This window comes from Diachasma alloeum, unplaced genomic scaffold (assembly GCF_001412515.2).
Source record: "Diachasma alloeum isolate Michigan unplaced genomic scaffold, Dall2.0 Dall_scaffold_00217, whole genome shotgun sequence".
NCBI classification, from domain to species: domain Eukaryota; kingdom Metazoa; phylum Arthropoda; class Insecta; order Hymenoptera; family Braconidae; genus Diachasma; species Diachasma alloeum.
The window spans coordinates 188,175-212,047 of NW_021680382.1; the positions used below are offsets into that span (position 1 = coordinate 188,175).

General features: G+C 33.4%; 2 protein-coding genes across 3 annotated transcripts; one reads left to right on the forward strand and one right to left on the reverse strand.

Moving 5' to 3' along the window:
- Positions 1–3,152: 3,152 nt before the first annotated feature.
- Positions 3,153–11,335, reverse strand: LOC107037334 (zinc finger protein 616). Its single transcript, XM_015255844.1, has 5 exons — positions 11,067–11,335; positions 9,226–9,919; positions 7,157–7,911; positions 5,555–5,780; positions 3,153–4,178 (listed from the first exon to the last, which is right to left on the reverse strand). The coding sequence occupies exons 1-5, from the start codon at positions 11,159–11,161 to the stop codon at positions 3,360–3,362; spliced, it is 2,589 nt and encodes an 862-aa protein (XP_015111330.1). The 5' UTR covers positions 11,162–11,335; the 3' UTR covers positions 3,153–3,359.
- An 802-nt stretch (positions 11,336–12,137) lies between these two features.
- LOC107037328 (ER membrane protein complex subunit 1) lies at positions 12,138–23,102 on the forward strand. 2 transcript variants are annotated; one of them, XM_015255831.1, is made up of 12 exons: positions 12,138–12,322; positions 12,406–12,521; positions 13,611–13,794; positions 14,141–14,296; positions 15,482–15,818; positions 16,601–16,904; positions 17,223–17,243; positions 17,651–18,270; positions 19,332–19,527; positions 19,604–19,927; positions 21,994–22,221; positions 22,634–23,102. In XM_015255831.1, exons 1-12 carry the CDS (start codon positions 12,180–12,182, stop codon positions 22,792–22,794), a joined length of 2,790 nt encoding a protein of 929 aa, XP_015111317.1. In that variant the 5' UTR covers positions 12,138–12,179; the 3' UTR covers positions 22,795–23,102. The 2 variants fall into 2 exon arrangements, with proteins under 2 accessions (XP_015111317.1, XP_015111319.1); XM_015255833.1 differs by lacking the exon at positions 17,223–17,243.
- The last annotated feature ends 771 nt before the right edge of the window (positions 23,103–23,873 follow it).

A 23,873-nucleotide genomic window follows, 5' to 3' on the forward strand; every position in this document is an offset into this window, starting at 1 on the left:
TCTGATTTTTTTTATTCGACTCTTTATATCAAATTACATCTTAAAATGAAGTAAAACTTTATAAATTCCTTTCTTTTTGCAATAAAAAATGATTGAAATGTGATAAGTTCAAAACAGTTGGATGAATTTGATAAAATAATTCATTTGAATAATTTTTTTATAAAAAAATTGCAGAGAATATCTATTATCATGAGAACATGGGGATTTAATCACAATCATGTATTCAAAATGAGTCAAATTTAATTTTTTTGTATTATATTTTTGCTTTTAACAGGCATATTTTCTGATTTTTTTTATTCCACTCTTTATATCAAATTACGTCTAAACATGGAGTAAAACATCATAAATTCTTTTTTTTGTAATAAAAAATGATTGAAATGTGATAATTTCAAAACACTTGGATGAATTTGACAAAATAATTCACTTGAATAATTTTTTTATGAGAAAAAAAAATTGAGGAAAAATCATGCATTCAAAATGAGTTAAACTTTATATTTTTGTTGCTTCTAACAGTAATATTTCCTGATTTTAAAAAATCAACTATTTATGTCAAATTATGTTTAAATTTGATGTAAAACTTGGCAATTTTTTTTTACGAAAATGAATGAAAAATTATATCTCCAAAACACTCAAATGAATTTGACAAACAATTAATTTAAATCATTTTTTCATAAGAGAAAAAAAATTGCAGGAAATATCCCTGTTATCACGAGGGTTGAATACAATAGGGATATTTCCTGATTTTTTCTTTCGTCAGATTATTATGTCGAATTATATCCGACTAACACTTCGGCAATTTTTTTTTAAGATAAAAAAATGATTCAAAAATCATAATTTCATTAATTTCATAAAACAATTATGTTAATTATATGAGAGATATTTCCTGATTTTCTTCTTTTATCACCTGAATTTTAAGAAAAATTTTCCATGTTTTTTTTCATGATAAGAAAATGATTGAAAATGCTCTTTACAAGAAAAAAATCCCAGAAAATATCTCTATTATTCCAAAAACATGTGGGTAAAATGTCATTTTCCCCTGAAATCTTACGAATTTTACAGTTAATCATGTCTTGCCATTTATCAAAAAAATCGTGGATCAAGGGAGATCGAGAGACGTCTCGGGAAACTTAGGGCAGGAAAGACAACACTGTACATTGTAAATAGTAGCGCAGAGGATGAAGGTTTACAGAAAGACAGAGTTAAAGTTGCATCGAATAAGAACAGACGCTGTGAACTCGAAATAACGGGACAAAGCGAGCAATTCCATGAAGATGAAAAAAAAAAATAATGGAAAATGAAAAAAAAAAATTGTTGAATCGATGGACAAAATTCGAATTAAATAATTAAATTATTTATGAGAAGATATAGTAATTACGAGTTTTATCGTTTCGCTTTGTCCACTGTGTGCTTCGAGTTTTCGCGTACTTCTTTAATAGATAAACAATAGGCAAAAACAAAGTTTCATGATGCACAGTATATTTCTAAAAAGCGAGCCGATCACTCGCAATTTCTCTGTACTTTTCAAAACACCGCAACGAAAAAACCGTAAATTGAACGAATTAATTTGGATAATTCAAGTGCAGAACTGTCGACTCACGTTACAAATTTCAAAGCAATCTGATGAATTAGGTAAATTCAAAATTGAAACAAAGAAGAAAAATATAACGACAAATCTAGTCTCAAGCGGTTCAAAGTCACAGAATGCAAACGTGTGATCGGTCGTTGTTTTAGCAGCAAAAATTGTATCACGTACTGTTTTACCAAAATATCGGCAGTGGAAAAAACGAAAAGATAAACTGGAAAAACAAACAATAAAAAAGGAGAAACCACACAATATGGACAGCAACAAAAACCATCAAAAAACAATAAAGAGTATATTATTCTATATATAGCAATGTTTATTACAATTTATTATCCTTCCTCGCAGTTCCTTATCCTCTTAATTATAATATTCCATTTGAAACTCTATTTACAATCACGAATATTGAATTGATTGATTATTGATTTGGTCAGTTTCTTCCATTGAATATTTGACATTGGAAGAGTAGTTATAAAAATTCTCAGACATTTCAGCATATTCAAAATTCGAATTTTCATGAAAAATAATAAAGGGTATTATTCTCTGTGTAGCAATGTTTATTACAATTTATTATCCTTTCTCACAATTTGAGGGACAGGACAAAACAGTCAATGCTGGAGATTTTCGTCTCAATTTTTTTCTGGAAAGATGACAATTAGACAACAATTTAAAAAAAAAAACAATTGAAAAATGTGGATAATTGAGGGAGTTATAATTCTTTAAAAATTTGTAGTTTATGTAAAAAAAAATTGTTTTTCCAAATTGCCTTTTGCACACTCAAAGAACATGAAAAACCTTTTAAAATGAGACGTCATGCACAACATTATCTTCAGTTTGACGAAGTTCATACGAGAAAATGTTTTTTCAATCGTTAATTACTCAAAAAGCTAATTTTTTTTAAATCTGAAATTTTCACGGAAAATTGTCAATAAAATGTCAAGGATGTTCGCGCCAATTAGAGTTTGTCTTTCGCCGTAGTTCGGCGGTTATTAATTTTTTCATTGAGACAAGTATTGAAAATGACCGAAAATCGCTGTTATTCATGCAATTACCGCCCAAATAAGTGAATATTCAATTAAATATTAGTAAATAGTGGAGGTTAGACTCATTACATCTTCTATTATTCATCTTCAGCATGATTTTTTGAGTGAAAAATTATTATTTCTCTAATTATACAATGGAAATACATTTTTCAAGGAGCTTTCATTTGTTGGTAATCGAGAATTCAATTGAATTAACTAATTTTTAAGTATTCAATTGAATATTCACTCATTTGGGGGATAATTGCATGAATAATAACGATTTTCGGTCATTTTCAATACTTGTCCCACTGAAAAAAATTATAACCGCCGAACTATGGCGAGAGACAAACTCTATTTGGCGCCAAAATTCCTTTCTTTTTATTGGAAATTTTTGGTGAAAATGTCAGATTAAAAACATTAGCTTTTTGGTAATTAACGTTTGGAGAAAAAACGTTTTCTCATATAAAACCCGTCAAACTGAAGATAATTCTACGTATGACGTCTCATTTTGGAAGGTATTTCATGTTCTTTGAGGAATATTGAAGCCAATTTGGAAAACAAAATTTCTTGACAAAAACTAATCATTTTCAAAAAATCATAACTCCCTCCATTATCGATATTTCTCAATTCTTTTTTCGAAAACTTTTGTCTAATCCCCATCTTCTCAGAAAAACATTGAGACAAAAATCCTCAGCATCGACTTTGTTGGCGTGGATCTGCTCAATTTTAAAATTCCATTCATAAAAATCTGTTCACAATCACGAATACTGAATCTCATCCATTTGATCAGTTTCTCCCACAGGACATTCGACATTCAACGAGTAGTCATCAAAATTCTCCATTTCAACATACTCTCCACCGGCGTCAGTGGCCCGTCGCTCTGGTTTGTGGCTGCACTCCAGGTGCTTCAAAATTTCGCTCTTCGAACTAAACGTCTCCTGGCACTTTTCGCAGTTCAGTGTTTTGGGTTCGTGTGTTTTCTCGTGTTTCACCATGTCATACTTCTGGGAAAATCCACGATTGCACACAGAGCAGACGAATGGTTTCTCCCCGGTGTGAATCCTCTCGTGAACGGTCATAGCTGATCTCCGTGTAAAAGACTTGGAACAATATTGACAAACAAAAGGTCGAACCTCGGCGTGAGCTTTCATGTGTTGGCTGAGATTACTCGAGCATCTGTACTCCATATTACACAATTTGCAGGAATAGGGTCGCTCTCCAGTGTGGATTCTCTCGTGAATGAGTCTGGCTTCTCTCGAGACAAATGCATTGCCACAGAATTGACACAGGTGGGTTCTCTCGCACGTGTGCATCGACTTCACGTGATACCTTAAGGAGCTTTTGCTCGCCAACTTCTTCCCGCACTTATCGCACTCGACTTTCGGCTGATCAACTTTGTGGGTTCGTTCGTGATTAGACAGGTGTGTGCGTTTCGAGAATACTCGGCTGCAGGTTGCACACTGCCAGATCGTCTGGTCGATTGATCTCTGCTTTATACTTTCGATTATGTCGTTTAAGCTGTGACTCTTCCGGTGGCATTTCAAATCGCTCATCGATTTACATTTGCAGTCGCAGACCTGAAGAATATCAATTTTTTAAATGTCTGTTGAGATTCAGTTACAGGATATTCTCTATCTGACGAATAAAATAACTCGACTGTAGATTTTTTAGAAACTGAGGTAGTTTATCCCCTCGATAAAAAGGGAACAGAAAAAAAATTAAACTTGAAGAAAAGGATTACTTGAACAGATGAAAAAAAATTGTTTCGATATGCTTTGGAATAATTTGGCTCAATTCTTCGGTTGGGAATTTATTTTGCATTTTGGTGTTGATTCAATGAATGTTTTGGATAGTTTATTTTCTGTTAATTAATGTTTTTTAGGTTGAAGACGAGTGATAATGAGATATTTTGAGTTTTTTGCTCCAGTTTTTGGATCTTTTTGTTGAATTTTGTGATAGAAATCATTAGTTTCCTTATAAGGGATCAATTGAATTTCATCATTTTTTTCATGAAGATTGACTTTAATAAGCTTTATTCATTGACACAAATTAAAATTCAATTTTTCATACAGATTCGAAAAAATTGATATTTTTCCAAAAATCGATTTTTCAACGATCACTGAACAAATTGTCATTAAAATGGAATTATTTACGGCTCAAAAAATTGCTAACAATACCCTCTTGATTCCATCAGAATATGATGCGGGTCGCAAAATTCGTTGTTGAGTTACAGCACATTGTTTATGCGATTTGAAAGAGAAAATCGGTTTTCTCATGATTACTGAAAGAATCGTCAGTAATAGCAATTAAATCAGGGCTTGAAAAGTATATTTCAATGCCTTCTTAATCAAGTTGAAAAATGGTGAGAACAACATCATTGCTTATCAAGTTACACAATACCGTCATGAGCTTTTTATATAAAAAAAATCTATCTCTATTAAACTCAGTCACCAGTCTATTATGTTGAATACTTATTCATATTGATTCGTGCTCCCGACTAACTTCTGACAGAACCTGGGTTAAACTCTGGCTAAATCCTGAATAAACCCTGATTAAATCCCGGCTATGCACTGATTAAACCCTGATTGAACCTTGATTAAACCCGGACTGAAAACGAATTCGAGTCTTGAGAGGGTCTGAATGTAGAATTATTTGACAGAACGAAATAATACGCAAAATTTTGATGACATTTCAATAAATAATAGTACTATGACATGAAAAAACAGAAGAAGAGAATAGTGAAATAAGAATTTTAAAAAACAGAACCTATTCGGAAGCAAATTGCTACTTTATCAGCAACAATAACTATCCACATTTATTAAAAAAATGTAATTGTCGACTTGTTTTTTATTATGTCGGGAATTTTATTGCCGGAGATTTATAAAAAAAGAGTAAAAACCTTCGTTTCTTAAATGCCCTATTAGACATGCATTAAATAATGAAGAGGACTTACACTGCACTTATACGTGCCATCACTGTTACTATGCCTCTTGAAATGTGTATTCATATTGCCCCTTCGATTAAAAGTCATTCCACAGATTGGACAGGCATATTTGTTAATTCCGTGAGACAATCTGTGCTGTCGTAGTTGGATTCTCTTCGAAAATGCCTTTCCACATTGTTCACACACGTAGGGCTTGTTTCCATCGTGTTGATTCATATGTTCGCGAAGATGAAACCTCAACAAATAAAAATCATCTTATATTAAATATCATCATATAACGACATCGAAAAAAAACGATTCCTTGGGCCAAGAAATCGTTTTTTAATTACTTGAATGTGAACACTTCATGGATGATATATTCACCTGAAGAAATTATTTTTGCGATATTAGAGATCATTTTTGTTTTCGAATGAGAGTTTTGTAAACTGTCAAATTTAAGTTTTGGATTTTTCGTGTTATATCAACACATTATTATCCAAAAAGTCCGACTATATCCAACGGTTTAATTTTTATGATTTTTGCAAATTTCAATTTTTCTAAAATTTCTCTGAAACTGGATCTCTCGACGATTTCTTCAAATGTGACGTTGAAAATTCATTCATTAAACATATAGTATACAAAGCGTCATGATTTCATTCGCTTTATACAAGAATTTTCACAAGAAATCCGACACAATTAATTAAAGAAGAAATATAATTCAATTGAACAAAATAACGAAAGGACAAATGCTATACAGTAGAAGAAAATGATGTGCAAAATCACCATTCGGAAGTAGATTGGTAATTTATCCGTAAAAATAGCCTTGCTATATGAATCCAAAAGCGATTTCCTCTCACGTATGAAAAAATTCAAGAGAAAACCTAGCGAATTCGCTAGAAAATTCTATTGGAATTCTATTTGTTTTTTTTTCGCTGATTCTATTGGATATACGATAAGAAAAAGTCAATATTCGAATAGTCGAATTTCTGTTGGAATTTTTCTCCTGAGATTTTTCCTATAAAAATGCTTGGGCATCAATTTTCCAAGTTTTCTCCACTCGAATTCTGCAATTCAAAACAAAATAAAATCAAACGGAAAAAACTTGGAAAACTGGTGCCAAATAATTCTAATGGAAAAAATCTAGGAGAATAATTCAAACACATTCGAAATCTATTGACTTTCTCTTATTGAATATCCAATAGAATCTGCGAAAAAAACAGAATTTTTGAATAGAATTCCAATACAATTTTCTCTCTAATTCGCTAGGTTTTCACACGGAGAGAAATATTCAATAAAAATTAAGTATCTTTTCCGTAATTCCGAAGCGAAATGTGGTTGTAGAAAATTTTACGGAATTGTCACGTAATTTTTACTTAAAATCACGAAATTTTTCCAGAGCGTTCTTTAATTTTTACCTGAATCCCCTGTGAAAAATTACGATACCGTCACTTAAAATGTTCTGAGTCGATTCCGTAATCGGTGAGCGAACTGTGAGTTCCGTAATTTTTACTGAACATTTCTCTCCGTGTATTTCCGTTTGACTTTATTGAAAAAATTCTATTGAACTATTCAATACTTCTATTGTGATTCTATTGTGACTCGTTTCATCCTTTGTATTAATATCCATTTTACCTCGATCGAAAGGCACTCCCACAAGTCTCGCAAACGTGTCGTTTCTTCCTAGCAGCATCCAGATGGACTCGTTTATGCCCTCTGAGATTGTTCGAGTGTTTGAAGCTCTTTCCACAGAGATCGCAGAGGTAGGGCTTGTCCTGGCGATGAGTGGCCTCGTGAACATCCAGGCTGGACCACTTCTCATACGACTTATCGCACATTCCGCACTTGAATAGTGCCCCTTCGCCACTGTGCGCCTCAGCCAGATGCATCTGCATGTCCTTGCGATTGAGGAAGGCCTGGGAGCAGTGGCCACAGCGACGACTAGACCTCACTGACCCCTGCTCAGGTGCCACTGCCCCATCATCCTTATTATTCAGTACAGCATCTTCGCCTTGAGGATTGCCCTCTGCTGTCAATACTGGGGTACTTTCACATTCAGTTTGGAACCCCTCGTGCCCATCTGAACAGTTCAATTCGTCTGATTGCTGATCAATCATTACCTCAGTCGCTGATACCACTGCATCTCTCTGCAAATCAGTCTTGGCTCTCTCGTCATTTTGGAAATGCAGGGGCTGGAGGATCAAGTTGTTCAGGTCTGAATGTAATACGAATTTCAGGCGTTTTTCTTTTTCAGAAGGTGGAGAACTTGGTTCTGCGGGAGTTTTGGGGAGATCGCAGCTCCCGGATGTGATACCATCGAAGAATGCATCGTCTGCTGATTGTAACTCGTGCTTTGATATGAGGGATCTATACTTTTCTTCGTAATTGTACTGAAAAAAGAAAAAAAGAGATGAAATTTGACATTTTTGCATTTTTAGGGATTTTAGGGGAAGCTGTGGAGGTTTTTTTCGCCTAAAGTATTTTATGTATCGGCGAAACATGATGGAAGAGTTCGTAAATAATATTGACTATTTTAAGTGGCATTCGTATTACCATAATTTTATTATTTTGTTGAACTTGTTCTCAATTTCGATTCACTAATAGTTTTTGCTTCCAAATGAAAACTGTGTGATCGTTCAAATTCAAGTTTTGCATTTTTTGGATTATATCGATCCAGTGTAATCCAAAAAGTCCGAAAATGCCATTTTTAAACCTCGTTCGTACGTGTGTATGTGTGTCCGTATGTAACAATGTTTTGCGTTAATTGTTCGCTAATGAATGGATGGAGTTGAAACGTTGTTTCATGTAGATATTGTCGAGCCCTATCAATCGCCATTAATTAAAATTTAATTCATCGATTGGTTTTTTTAATTTTCGAATTTTTTCAAAAATCGCTTGTCCCACGATAACTAAAAAAATGTTCTGAATTGATTGAACGATGGCTTAAAAAATTTGTTTGGATGTCCTTTTGACCGAGTTCGATGATGAAGGCGATAGCAATAATCGTTATTTTGATTTATTTGAAAATTTACAAAAATTTTGTATTTTTTGAAAATCAGAATTCCGGGGATATCTTTGAATATCATGCTTCAAATGAATTCGATCATAGCTTAAAATGTTTGTTTTAATGCCATTAAGTCGAAGTTAAAAGATGATTACGATAGCTATATTAGTCGATTTGATTTTTACGATGATTGTTGAAAATTTCGAATTTTTCATGAATTTCCCTGAAAGTGAGCTTTCTGATGGTTTTTTCAAATGTGATGTTTCAAATTCATTCAAGTACGTATAAATTAAATATTTCTGATCATCATTCAACTAAGTTGAAAATCTGACAAAATTAGTTGAAAAGAAATCTTATTCAATTTAATAAAATGAAATGAACCATGAATGATACATTACAGAAGGAAATGATGTGCAAAATAACCATTTGGAAGCAAAATGCTAGTTTATTAGCAAAAATAACTACACATATGCAATAAAAGAGCAATTTAACACTTGTTTTACTTTGAAATTGGGGGAGAATGAGTTGAAAATGAAATGTATGACCATTATTTTTGAAGCACATGCTGAAAAATTATCTGTATAATTTCTTTCTTGCCGTTAAAAGATTTTGTTTATCATGGCATAAATAAAGGTCTTTCAATATTCAAATTTTAAAGAAATCTGCTGTCTCCAACTAGACAAAACCATGTAATTCTCACCTTATTTGGTAAATTCAAGAACTTCCTCAATCTCATATCATTCAGTAAACTAGTTATCACAAGCTCATGTGAGCTCTCGATCTTCCCACAACACTCCCCACATATTTTCTGTGGCAGTCCATCTCCACTCTCCATAATTATCGGTAAATGGAGTCTAATCTTCTGCTGGAGAGTGACTCCATCCTCTCTCCCATCGAATATATTGATAGATTCACTGGCATTCTTTCCACAAATCCTGCAGAGGTTCAAGAACCTCATGGTCATGTCCTCGAACTGCTCCATATTAACGTTGATATTTTCAAAATTTAAATTGTTCTCCTCCTGATTCTGCACCTCCTCATTTCCATTAATTTCATCCGCCCCGTTGTTATCACTGGAGATATTACCATTGTAAATTGTGTTTTGATATTCCGAGGCTGCACCCACGTAGTTTTCCTGGCAATCGCTCAATTCTGGGGGATTCATAACGTCGGTGGATGAATATGAGGGTTTTAATGAGTCCAATCGCCCTGACTGCATTTGAACACCGAAGAGAGTTGGTATTGCCCCTTGAGTGATAATTATCTGATTTGTTTTGCTCAGGAAATATTGGTCTTCTATGTGGTCCGAACAAATGTAGTAATTGAGGTGTAATTCCTCGTTTGACTTGATTATTAGGTCTGGTCTACCGCAGTTGTGGGCCCACACAGTAGCCCTGAGGAATAACGGTAATAATTACGATAATTATCAGTGAAACAAGTGGACAATCGCATTTTTTTATAAATGAGTGCAGTTATCGTTGCTAATAAATTAGCAATGTGCTACGAATGGGTTTTCTTGTTTTAATTCTCATTTCACTATTCTCTTCTTCTGTTTTTTCATGTCATAGTACTTTCATCGATTGAAATGTCATCAAAATTTTGTATATTATTTCGTTCTGTCAAATAATTCTACATTCAGACCCTCTCAAGACTCGAATTCGCTTTCAGTCCGGGTTTAATCAAGGTTCAATCAGGGTTTAATCGGTGCATAGCCGGGATTTAATCAGGGTTTATTCAGGATTTAGCCAGAGTTTAACCCAGGTTCTGTCAGAAGTTAGTTGGGAGCATGAAGCAATATGAATAAGTATTCAACATGATAGACTGGTGACTGAGTTTAATAGAGATAGAGATTTTGATATAAAAAGCTCATGACGGTATTGTGTAACTTGATAAGCAATGATGCTGTTCTCACCATTTTTCAACTTGATTAAGAAGCCATTGAAATATACTTTTCAAGCCCTGATTTAATTGCTATTACTGATGATTCTTTCAGTAATCATGAAAAACCCGTTTTTCTCTTTCAAATCGCATAAACAATGGGCTGTAACTCAACAACGAATTGTGCGACCCCCATCATATTCTGATAGAATCAAGAGGGTATTGTTATCAATTTTTTGAGCCGTGAATAATTCCATTTTGATGGCAATTTTTTGAGTGATCGTTGAAAAATCTATTTTTGGAAAATATCAATTTTTTCAAATTTGTACGAAAAATTGGATTTTAATTGGGGTCAATGAATAGAGATCATTAAAGTCTATATTCATGAAAATATTCATGAAATTCGATTGATCCCTTATAAGAAAATTTCGAAAAAAATGAAGAGAAAAGACCACATACATACATGCGCGCAAAAATACATGCATACACCATTCCAAAAATATATATTAGGTCTTTTCAAACCATATTTAGTTATCCTAACGCAAAAAATTGGAAACATAAATTTGAGTGATAAGAAAGCTTCCATTTGGAAGCAATAACTCATTGTAGGCTAATATATAAATAAAAATAAATAAATAAATAAATGGAAGTATGAAAACTCACGTATCATCATTCGGAAAGCTGACGAAAATGACATGACTGGAGTCTTCATGATCAGAAGAGTATTTACAGTTCGGTGCAGCACAGACAACTTTCATTTTTATTCGTTCAATGACTATTCGACAATTGAAACATTTCTCCTAACATTAAGTCTCCTCAAAACTAATTCCCAAGCCACGGGATTTTCAGCCTCCCCTGCATATAATTTATGTTCGGAGCAACTGTCAACCAGGAATATTTACATTTATTACCAAAACAACATCATTTACGTGCGCTTGTCACTGAAGGGAAGTCCAAATTTCATAATCATCTCAATACAGATAAAAAGATGACTCCGAAGTATCTAGCATCTGATCTGGAATAAACCGCGCATCCGTGTTTAAAGATGTAAAATGACCGTCATTTTTCAAATCGCGTCATATGACCGGAAATTCTTTATGCCATTTTATTTTTTTTCCGGAAATTTTCTAGCTACAATCGATCGTCACAAATAATTTGTCAACAAATTGTTGGCAAACCAACGATAGATGAATGCATAGCGACGTTCATAATTACAGATGCAAAATGACCGTCATTTTTTAAATCGCGTCATATGACAAATAGTACAAAATTAATTCAAATAGAAATTGATAAAAACAAACGAAACTTCATCTAATTTCATCCTAATTTTTATTTTTTTTCTATTTAAAAAAAAACAATTTTTTTCTAAAAAATTTAATTAAATTTCTAATTTATAGCGGTCACAAGTAAAAAAATATTTTTATTTACACAAATGAAAAAGGAAAGTAATTTTCATTTAAAAATGCTTAGTAGGCCAATACGAAAATACGAAATGAATTTGACTAAAAATGGAAAACGAAAATATAAAGTTGAAAATTAAAAATGACGGTCACATGACCGTTATATGACCGTCATCTGACGGGTCATGTGACGCAATTTCATCTCTAGATTAATGCTAGATACTTTGGAGTTATCTGGTTATCTATGTTAAGTAGTTAGTGATCTGTGGATGCATTTCCATGAAGTCCAGCTGAAATACTCGCAACTCATGGGAATCCGCACCCAGTTCAACCCTAACCCAATTCAGTTGTGACAATGATAATATAGCTGTTAATCATGGCACCGTTCGTGTGGACTTTCAAGGGAAATATCCACCGGTTTATCACGGATGGACAATTTATTCAGTATTTTATTATTCTATTTTCATTGTTCAATTTGTCGTTGTGCCTCTACGAGGATCAAGTTGGTAAATTCGACTGGTGAGTCTCTCATTCCACTGTTATAACTCGCTGTAACACGATCTATAATTCAATATTAATGTATTCATGTTAATTATCAACAGGAAACAGAATTACGTAGGGAGAATTAAATTCGCTAGTTTTGATACAGTATCGACTGCCAAGAAGATAATTGTTGCCACTGAGGAAAATGTGCTTGCAGCTCTCAATTTGAAATCAGGTACAACAATAATGAATACTCGTTTGTCATGGGGTTACGGCATCATTAGAGCGTGTCGGTAATTATTTATTTACTTTGGGAAAGAATCATTTTGGGAAAATATGACAGATTTTTTTCGAAATAATTTAATATTTGGGGAAATTTGCTATTTTTCTACTTTATAACTGAATTTAACAGCAAAAAATCTGTTTATAATTTACCATATTATCCTCACAGGCCAAATCATCCTCGAAACATGTTGTAAAGAAGAAAATTTTCTGCAATAAATTACTTCTATTTTTCCTTAAAATTTTACAAAATTGCTGACGATATTTTGAAAATTAATATAAAAATTCACACTGGGTATTTTTTTTAAAGATAAATTTTTAATTGTAGAAAATAAGAAATTCACATCTGCATTCATGTCTTATTTTTCTTTACATTTTCACTTGAGAAAATCAATTTCTTCTTTCTTTTCTTCCTTTTTTTTTTAATTTCTTTTTTTCAGATATCAATAAAAATTTTGGTTGACGAATGAATTTTAAATTACGTCTTCTCCCTTATTTTTTGTAATTAAGGAACGAAAATTGGTTGATATTGCGAAAGCTATAATAAAAAATCACACTCTGGGAATGTTTTTTACGATGAACTTTCGGTTATGAGCAATTTAAATTTTCACTCATTATTTACTTACATTTATTTTTCCTCGAAGAATGAAGAAGTTTTTTCTCTGGAGTGTCCTTTTTAAAGGAACTCAATAGTGCAAATAAATCCTGTGGATTTGTGCACTTGAATAAGAATCTCAATTTTCTTTTGAGATATCAACAAAAAAATTTGTTTGACGAATAAATTTCAAAATGCTTTCCCCCCCTTTTTCATAATCCCAGAGCAAAAATTAGTGACGATATTTCAAAAACTATAATGAAAACAGGATTTTCCAAACCGATTTGTCAATTATAAGAAATTCAAATCTTTATGCATTTTTAAACTATTTTTCCTCGAAAAATAATCAATTTTTTTCGTAAATAAATACTGCAGATTTGTGCACTTGAAAAAGAACTCAATGTCATAGTTAAAAATCCTCTCTAACTTATCATATTCCAATTACAGGCCAAATAATATGGAGGAGAGTATTGGAACGTGGTTACGCAGGTCGAATTCGTTCCCTGAGTGGCGTAGCAGATGGTGATTTGATAACAGTAAGCGGTGGAGTTCCAGCAATAGTTCGTGTCTGGGACCTAGCTGCTGGCCACATCCTCAACGAGTGGCCAGTTGCGGAGCAAAATCCCGAGCGGTAAGCACTGCTAAATCAATAATATCCCCCAAACTATCTATTCACCTCTCAACAGTGTGAATAGATCTCTCACTCTATAACTCATGATGACTTCATCCTGGAAATGCGATTTATTGATTTTTCAGACTAGACACCCCATTCCTATCATTTTCCACAGTTGGATTATATTCTGCTGAAAGGTTTTTTCTAAAATTCCATGTCAGCACATGTATATTTATTTACACTATGTGTTTTGTTAATGAATCAATCTCTATCCAAAGCATCACACGAACGATGTCTTCACTTTAACTTAATTTTGTTCAGTATTTTTTGAGAAATATTTCTGATTGTGGATATGTTTCGTCAGGTTGGAGGATGTTAAGTGGCACATAAAAGATGGTACCCTTCACCATATTCTGCCAATATACAGTAGTGGAGTTGAGGTGACGTCGTATGACAGTAAAACTGGGGAGAAATTGAAAACAAGAAAGGTTTCAGCCCCATTTATAACAGCAGAAACAAAGTAAGTAGCTCGAGACGTAATAATACAAGTACACAGAGGAAAAAAACTTCTTCAGGGGTTTCTTTTTTGGAACAAGCATTATATAGTGGAGCAAATTTAATATAAATAGGGGAGAGTGGGGCAGAACTTGACTTTTGACCTTTTTTTGTAATTCAAAGATGAATTGATTAATTCAGTACACTCTGGACTCATCGCGTACAGGAAGGATTGAATAGTTCATAAACTATTTGAAGAATTATCAACATTTCAGTAAAAGTTAATGCCATCAATAATTAACCAGAAAATAATACCTAGTTGATTTAAATAAAATTGTCTTGGTAAAATTCCTTTTTTCTTTCACGACAAATCACTAATTAATTTCCTTTTTTTATTATCTAGATGCGTATTGAAATCATAAAGTATTTAGTAGTGAGAATAATTTTGGTTTTTGCGCGAGCCAAAGAATTTTTAGAGAACAGCAAAATTTTGTATTAGAATTATTAGAAATAAGTCAAATATTCTCATTATTGCAAGACATAAAATGAACTTGAATTATAGAGAAGTTCTATTTTTCCCAATAAATGTATCTCAAGAGAAATAACTGGTCTTCGCTATAAAATCATATTAACTTGGAAATTAACGAGCAAATGATATCTAGTTGATTCAAATAAAATTATTTTGGTAAAATTCATTTTTTTCTTTCACGACAAATCACTCATTAATTTCCTTTTTTTATTATCTAGATGCGTATTGAAATCATAAAGTATTTAGTAGTGAGAATAATTTTGGTTTTTGCGCGAGCCAAAGAATTTTTAGAGAACAGCAAAATTTTGTATTAGAATTATTAGAAAGAAATCAAATATTCTCATTATTGCGAGAAATACAATGAACTTGAATTATAGAGAAGTTCCATTTCTCCCAATAAATGTATCTCAAGAAGAATTAACTGGTATTCACTATAAAATAGTATTAATTTAGAAATCAAGAAGCAAATAATAACTATTTGATTGAAATGAAATTAGGCATTATTTTTAAATAGAATTTTATCAATTATATATCATAATAATAAAATATAATTCATTAAAAAAAATTCATTAAAAAAATAAATAAATAAAATTAAAAAAATAAAATAAAGAATAAAATGATAAAATTAATTTTTATTCTCAATGTAAATCAAAATTTCATTTCAATTTTTTTATTATTCAGATGTGTATTGGCAGCGCCATATCTAGCCTGTCTCAAGAGTGACACGTCACTAGCGATCCTCTTCTTAGTGAATCTCTTCGACCCAAATGCACAGCCACATTCAGTAACGAGTAATAATATATTTGGGGCTGGGGCCCGGGGGCCATTCACTCTGGAGGCAGTACCAGGGGATGAGTCTGTTTTATCAGTAACTGCTGAGGGAGATAATAGAAAACGTATCATGATACCTGGTGATACACCGAATATCATTCCAAGGGATATTGAGGGTGATGCTAGACTTTATATCACGAGCCTTGATGAGGAGAAAGTACTTCTGGAAACTACTTATCGTAATGGGGTAATTAATCAATATCTTTCATTTTATCGAGACAATGGAATTCCTCAATATATTTTTGCATATTTGGTGTTTTGCGTTGAGATAAATAAACTCATCTCGATTTTTAAAGGTGCAAATCTGAAATTATTTTTGAATGGAAGTTAATATGAATGGAAATATTCAGGAAGAGTTTGGGCTCAAATGATAGTCTAGTATTACTAAAAATTATTAATTTAGAAAGATCAAATAACGCAGATACTTGAAACAAAATGATCCCGCAAGATTAAGAAGAGCAACTAAAAATTTTTGGCTGAAATTTTGGGTCCATTTCTCGAAAATTGTTATCACATTATAGTTCCACTGAAATTTTCAAAAAATTCATCCCCAGTCAGTATTATCTAAATTAAATTTCGCAAAATATTGATATTTTTTCAAACATTTCCCTCTCATAAATGAATAATAAAACTTGTTTGCAAAACGGTGGATTATTTTTTATGAGTTGTCAAAAAAATTCTTGATTTTTTCACATCTAATGAAAAAAAATTCAGATTTTAATCTTTGATGACAATGGAAATGTTGATTTTCACATAAGACACTGGGTTAAATCCTGATTTTTAAACATTTCTCCTTTGAAAAACCATAACCATAATTAAATTGAGAAAAAAATTAGAATTCCGAATCTAATCGAGTTTTCTGTAATTTTGTAAAGTTTTCAATAATCTTTGAATTTACCGTAAGGGTAGAGCTAGCTAGTTTAAGCACGTCAACTCCGTCAATGAATAAACATTCACTGATTCCTACAGGTGACAGAGATCAAGGCATCCTCTCTACTGGACTCGACCCCAATGCCAGAGCTCTCAGCATCGATATCCCACACAGCCCTCCTCTCCCCGAGCATAAAAGCCTCCATCTGCCCGCGAATGCCGAAGGGAGTGATCTGTCGTCACTTGATGAGCTCCGAGGACGACGGAGTAGCGCTCCTCCAGCACAATAAGCTAGTGTGGTCCCGAGAAGAGGCGCTAGCCAGCATCACCATCGTCGAGATGATGGAGCTTCCCATGTCGGACAGGGATCAAACCATCGAGACAGAATTCGACCAAAAAGAGAGTGAGTCATCTCCATTCACCTGTCGTTCACGCTCCACCAGTCGATGGGCATTTCCACCAACAATAATGGATCCATCGCGATGCTCTAACAATATGCATGGTCCTTCTCGACTTTTCATTCCTCATAATTAATAATAAAATTTCCATTGTCTTCTCTCTTGATAGAACAAATTGCAATAGTATAATGAAATGGTAAACACACTTGGGGGTTTATTTCATTTAAACTCGATGGTAATACCGAAAAGTATCGTCTGAAAAGTGTATGAACTAATTGAAAAATTATATTAATAAAGTTTCTTTTGTGAATGGCTGCTGGCAGGTATCGATATAGACAGTTCATGTAAGTAGTTATTGCAGGATAGGCTGGTTTGGAGATTTATCTCATTTTGTTTAGATCAGATTGGGCTTCGATAGCTAGATAACCAATGCTCCATGCTGTTGAAAACCTAGTATTCGTGTAAAAAAAATTCAAATGCATGGGGTTTGAGCCGATAAAAGCATGAGGATTGAACAAATCCGTAGAAATTCGTCGGTTGGTGAATATTTCTTTCGTATCTACTGCCCATTGATTCGAACAACAGCTCTGAGGGTCGTTTGAAATGCAGTTAACAACCTTATTCGCATGGAATTCACCGAATAATATTTATTTTGTAGTCGTAGAGCGAGGATTGTAGATTGCAGGCAATTCTTGATTGTTTTACTTAATTTTCACTCGATGGATTCATCTGACGTGTGATTTTCTTTCAGGGGATGTCGTCGGAATGATGACGAGGAGAGTGACTGCCCAATTTAATCAACTGAAATCGTTCCTTCAGTCGTCGTTTGGAGTGACTCCGCAGGCGTCGAATCAGAGGGCTGATCTGGTGAGAGATAAGTTTGGCCTTCACAAGATGATCGTTGTGGTGACGTCAGCGGGAAAATTATTTGGTATTGAGTCGAAGAAGGGGGAGATCATCTGGCAGTTGAGGGTTCAGGATATGGCCACTGAGAGGAAGGACTCGAAACCACTGATATTGTACGTTCAACGGGGCAGCAGACACTTCCCCTATCCCCCACAGTGCGCTCTGCTGTCAACTGACAAGAACACGGGGGAGGGAATTATTTATACGTTCAACCCCATCACTGGGCAACCCCTGGATGGACTGGTGAAGCTGGAGTACAAGGTCAAACAGTCCATGCTGCTGCACGACGCCACTGAGGATTTTCTCAGGGCTATTCTGCTCCTCGATTCTAGGGATAGGGTACATGTTTTCCCGGAGAATGCGACTGCAGTGGCTGCTGCCAGCGGCAAGAGCACTTACTTGTTCACTGCTGATGCTGGAACTGGAATTGTGGCTGGATTTTCGCTTGGGTATAGCACACCTGAGGTAGGTTCGGTGAAGGGAGGTTGAAAGGTTTCTTATTGGGTGGGGTTTTAGGGTACTATGTGTATGGTATTAATTTGTGAGAATTTCTGGGACATCTCTTGGATGTTTTTGGTGTATTTGAGGGGAACTCTGGCATTTTGAGCAGATTAATGATTGGACGTTCTGAATTTTATGGAAAAATTTGTGGGCATTGTGAATTTCTGTTTAAGTATTTCATGAAAATTAATAGAAAGTTGGAAGATTCAGGTGAATATATTAATGAATTTCTAATTAACTGAAAATTCAACGTAATTTGGTACTTAAAATTCTGGTTTTGATTGAAAAGTCAAAATTAGGGAATTTGCGTCTTTGTGCTGCTAAAAAATCTGGAATTTTATTGAATTTTAATCACATTGTTCCCGTGAAATCCTATATGATTTGGTCATTAAAAATTCGAAATTTTATGAGAAAAATGAATGAAAGTGGTGAATTCCAGTTCAATTATTCCATAAAAATTAATACAAATCTGGAAAATTTAGGTAAATATATTCATAAATTTACAATTAACTGAAAATTCAGCGTAATTTGCTACTGCATTTCTATGTTTTGATTGAAAATTCAAGGAGATTAAAGAAGTTTTGTCTTCCTGCTGCACAAAAATTTGAAATTTCCTTGAGTTTTTGTCATATTATTGTTCCCGTGAAATTTCAAATAATTTGGTGATTAAAAATTTCCAAATTTTATGAGAGAAATTAATATAAATGAATATTGAATATATAATATTCAATTATTCCATAAAAATTAATAGAAATCCAGAAAATTTAGGTAAATATATTCATGAATTCCCAATTCACTGAAAATCCAATATAATTTCATACTTAAAATTTATGTTTTGATTGAAAAGTTGAGGAAGTTTGATAATTTTCGTCTTCCTGCTGTTCAAAAATGTGTAATTTCCCTGAATTTTCAGTGAAGTCTGAACTTTTAATTTCAATTCCCATGAAATTTCATTTTTTTTCTGACCCTATTTGAAAGAGCTAGGGTTTCACACATTCATTCCCCATTTTTATCATTTTTTTCAGGAATTGATAGCTCATAAAGTCTGGGAACTAGTGCTAGCCCCTAAAAACCAAAAAATCACCCACGTCGTGTCGAAGAATCCAATCGAACGTGTCCACTCCCAGGGACGTGTTCTGGGTGATAGATCAGTACTTTATAAGTATATTAATCCAAATCTAGTTGCGGTTGTTACCCAGGGTGTTGGTAGCACTCTCAAGAGTAAGTAATTTTCCAAAAAAGCCATAGAAATCGTGAGCTCCCGTTGCTTTCAATTTTTCGTTTTCTCCATTTACAGATACGATAACATTGTACCTCCTGGATGTAGTCTCAGGAGCAATGATATTCTCCATTGCCCACAAACGAGTGCGCGGACCTATCCACATAGTTCACTCTGAGAACTGGCTCGTTTATAGTTATTACAATGACAAGAGTCGTAGAACTGAAGTAGCAACATTAGAGCTTTACGAGGGAAAAGTGCAGAGTAATACCACTGTGTTCTCATCATTAACGACAACACGACTACCTATGGTAGAGCGGCAAGCATTTATATTCCCAGCGTCCATTGAATCAATGAGGGAAACCATTACTGAGAAGGGAATAACGAGTAAACATATACTAGGTAGGCAACTGCATCAATTTGACACATTTTATCACTGACACAGGATTCTCTTGGCAAAATGATTTTTCATTTTTTAACATACTAGGGGGCTATGCCCCCTGCTCGCTTCGCTCGCCAACCTCCATAGGACCCCCATAGGCCTTATTCTGACTTCTGTAACCCTTAATCTGACCCTCGTGACCCTTAATCTGACCCATATGACCCTTAAGCTGACCCTTGTGACCCTTAATCTGGCCCTCACGACCCTTAATCTCACGCCTATGACCCTTAACGTGTCTCTTGTGACCAACTTCATCTTGCAGCCCTTATTCTGACCCTCGTGACCCTTATTCTGACTCCAATGACCCTGATTCTGAACCTCGTGGCTCTTATTCTGACCCTTATTACTCTTATTCTGACCTTCATGACCATTATTTTGACCCTTGTGACCTTTAATTGTGAAGTCTTAATTTTGAATACCAAATTTTTATCACCAGAAGTCGATTTGGATTTTTATAATATAGAGAGATTTTTTTAATGAATTTTTTAATGATTTTTTAAAATTCCACATTCTGAAATTATACCTGTCTAATTGCATAGAACAAATAGCACATTTTCAAGTTTGAATTGTGCCATGTGGAATTCAGATGGCATAGTATTTAATTTTGTTTAATATATTTCAACATCAAATGTGTCACAAAATGAATAGATTCCATTTTTTAATATTTTTTTTGCCTGAATTCTTTGACAGATTTGTTTTTTTTTAATTCCAATATGCTTAAGTTATACTTGTCTAATTGCAGAGAACAAATAGCACATTTTCAAGTTTGAATTGTGCCATGTGGAATTCAGATGGCATAGTATTTAATTTTGTTTAATATATTTCAACATCAAATGTGTCACAAAATGAATAGATTCCATTTTTTAATATTTTTTTTGCCTGAATTCTTTGACAGATTTGTTTTTTTTTTAATTCCAATATGCTTAAGTTATACTTGTCTAATTGCAGAGAACAAATAGCACATTTTCAAGTTTGAATTGTGCCATGTGGAATTCAGATGGCATAGTATTTAATTTTGTTCAATATATTTCAACATCAAATGTGTCACAAAATGAATAGATTCCATTTTTTAATATTTTTTTTGCATGAATTCTTTGACAGATTTTTTTTTTTTTTTAATTCCAATATGCTTAAGTTATACTTGTCTAATTGCAGAGAACAAATAGCACATTTTCAAGTTTGAATTGTGCCATGTGGAATTCAGATGGCATAGTATTTAATTTTGTTCAATATATTTCAACATCAAATGTGTCACAAAATGAATAGATTCCATTTTTTAATATTTTTTTTGCATGAATTCTTTGACAGTTTTTTTTTTTTTTAATTCCAATATGCTTAAGTTATACTTGTCTAATTGCAGAGAACAAATAGCACATTTTCAAGTTTGAATTGTGCCATGTGGAATTCAGATGGCATAGTATTTAATTTTGTTCAATATATTTCAACATCAAATGTGTCACAAAATGAATAGATTCCATTTTTTAATATTTTTTTTGCATGAATTCTTTGACAGTTTTTTTTTTTTTTAATTCCAATATGCTTAAGTTATACTTGTCTAATTGCAGAGAACAAATAGCACATTTTCAAGTTTGAATTGTGCCATGTGGAATTCAGATGGCATAGTATTTAATTTTGTTCAATATATTTCAACATCAAATGTGTCAAAAAAAATGAATAGATTCCTTTTAATATTTTTTTTGCATGAATTCTTTGACAGATTTGTTTTTTTTTAATTCCAATATGCTTAAGTTATACTTGTCTAATTGCAAAGAACAAATGGCACATTTTCAAGTTTGAATTATGGTATCTGAAATTCAGATAGCACAGTATTTAATTGGGTTGATACGTGTCAGTTTAGTATATTTCAATACCTACATTGTGTTAAACACTCAATGTGTCGAAAAATGAAAAGGATTCCGTTTTATATAATAGATCATTTTGTCAAGGGAAAAGTTTTCGAATTCATCAATTTATTCCCCATCTCATTGATCTCATTTTGTTCATTTTCTTGGTACTTTATTTGCAGTGGCTCTAGCTAATGGTGGAATCCTGGAGTTACCCTGGATGATGCTGGATCCAAGACGACCCACCAATCCTGAATTGCGAGAAGAGGGTGTAATTCCTTACATGCCAGAGATACCAATTCATATGGATGCCATCATCAACTACAACCAAAGTGTATTCAGGGTATCAGGAATTTACACGAGTCCCAGTGGCCTTGAAAGTACCTGTTTAATTTTTGCACATGGACTTGGTAATTATCTCCATCATTAAAAATTCATAGTTAATTTTTTTGAGATTTTAGTAACAGCTAGATGTGAATCTTCATTTGTTAAATTTAAATTCAATTTAAGATAAAATTGTTCATGGGATTTCGATTAAATCGCCCAATTCATCGTAAAAATTCAAAACTAGGTTCAACTGAATTGAAATTGCTTGGGAATTTTCTGGCAATTTAAATCCGTAAATTTCCAATTTTGTGAATTTGAATTCAATTCAAGATGAAATTATCCAGGAAATTTAATTAAATGTAAATTAGCTGAAAATTCAGAACAATAATTGTCTAAACTTGCTTCCTTTTTCATAATTTTTATACCAATCAGTCGCTGTTAAAAATGTCAAGAATATTTTCCAAACAATGCACTCATATTCCCTCCAAATTCCAGATTTATTCTACACAAGAGTTGCGCCATCGAAGACATTCGACGTCCTGAAAGAAGACTTTGATTACTATCTCATCGTGATAGTCCTCGCAGCTCTCTTGATCTCATCCTACGTAACAAAAAAATTGGCATCGCAGAAAGCACAGAAGCAGGCGTGGAAGTGAATTCATCGCCAGTCGCCCCAGAAAGATAATCTCCTTCATTCAATTAATTTTCACCCTCGTATGTTACAATTTTAAACTTATAAAGGCCACGTCACCCACCCTTTTGTAAATTAAACATTGTCAATATGTAAATTAATCTTATTAAAACAATGCCATTGATTTATGTAAACACTTATAAAAATAGAATCAATTACTCTCAAACTGTTTTTATAAACAAAACATAGTTTCTAAGTGGAGACTATTTATGAAGTAATGAGTGAGTGAGAATGAGGCATGCTGATACCAAAATAAATTCGAAATCAAAGGAATATTCGTTTTTAATTTCATGTCAATGGTGAACAGGGGTCGTCAAATTCATGTTTTTCATAGATAATATTTATAACAGATCCCGGCTATTGATAAAAAATCTAACTAGCTGTAGTACACAGTTCGGGAGATAATAAATAATGAAATGAGGGGTTTTAGCCGGTGAGGCATAGACAAAACGGGGGTTATGGGTCACCCCGAACTCGATTTTTCCATCTTATGAGAAAACGGTTCTTACGATCTTCTTGAAAAACGAATTCAGGGTAGATTGATAAATTCCGAATTCGGTGAATTTTTTGTATAATTTTACAGCTACGCCCCCTGCTCGCTCCGCTCGCCAACCCCCATATGACCCACACATGACCCCCATAATCCTTATTCTGATCCTTATTTGATCCTCGTGACCCTTAATCTGACCCCTGTGCCCTTTAATCTGACTCGCGATGCTTAATCTGACCCCTATGACCCTTAATCTGACTCTCGATGCTTAATCTGACCCTCGTGACCCTTATTCTCACCCCAGTGACCTTCAATGTGACCCTCGTGATCCTTATTCTGACCGTTATGACCTTCACAACTATTATTTTCACCGTCAACATTTGTTCAGAATCGTAACAAATTTATTCATATTCAGAATTTTACCAGAAATCGATTTTATGACTAAAAAATAAGCTTCCCGAAAGTTTAAACAATTTCAGTCATTTATTATTTCAATTATTTATAAACAACGAATGTGTAGAAAATTAATAATTCGGTGCAAACTGTGATGTGAA

Coding starts and splice junctions, on each gene's coding strand:
- LOC107037334 (XM_015255844.1), bottom strand. CDS start 11,161: ATGAAAGTTGTCTGTGCTGCACCGAACTGTAAATACTCTTCTGATCAT. Junction 5,781..7,156: donor GGGAGTGCCTTTCGATCGAG/GTAAAATGGATA, acceptor TTATTTGTTGAG/GTTTCATCTTCGCGAACATA. Junction 4,179..5,554: donor ATGGCACGTATAAGTGCAGT/GTAAGTCCTCTT, acceptor GATATTCTTCAG/GTCTGCGACTGCAAATGTAA.
- LOC107037328 (XM_015255831.1), top strand. CDS start 12,180: ATGGCACCGTTCGTGTGGACTTTCAAGGGAAATATCCACCGGTTTATC. Junction 12,522..13,610: donor AGCTCTCAATTTGAAATCAG/GTACAACAATAA, acceptor TTCCAATTACAG/GCCAAATAATATGGAGGAGA. Junction 15,819..16,600: donor AAACTACTTATCGTAATGGG/GTAATTAATCAA, acceptor TGATTCCTACAG/GTGACAGAGATCAAGGCATC.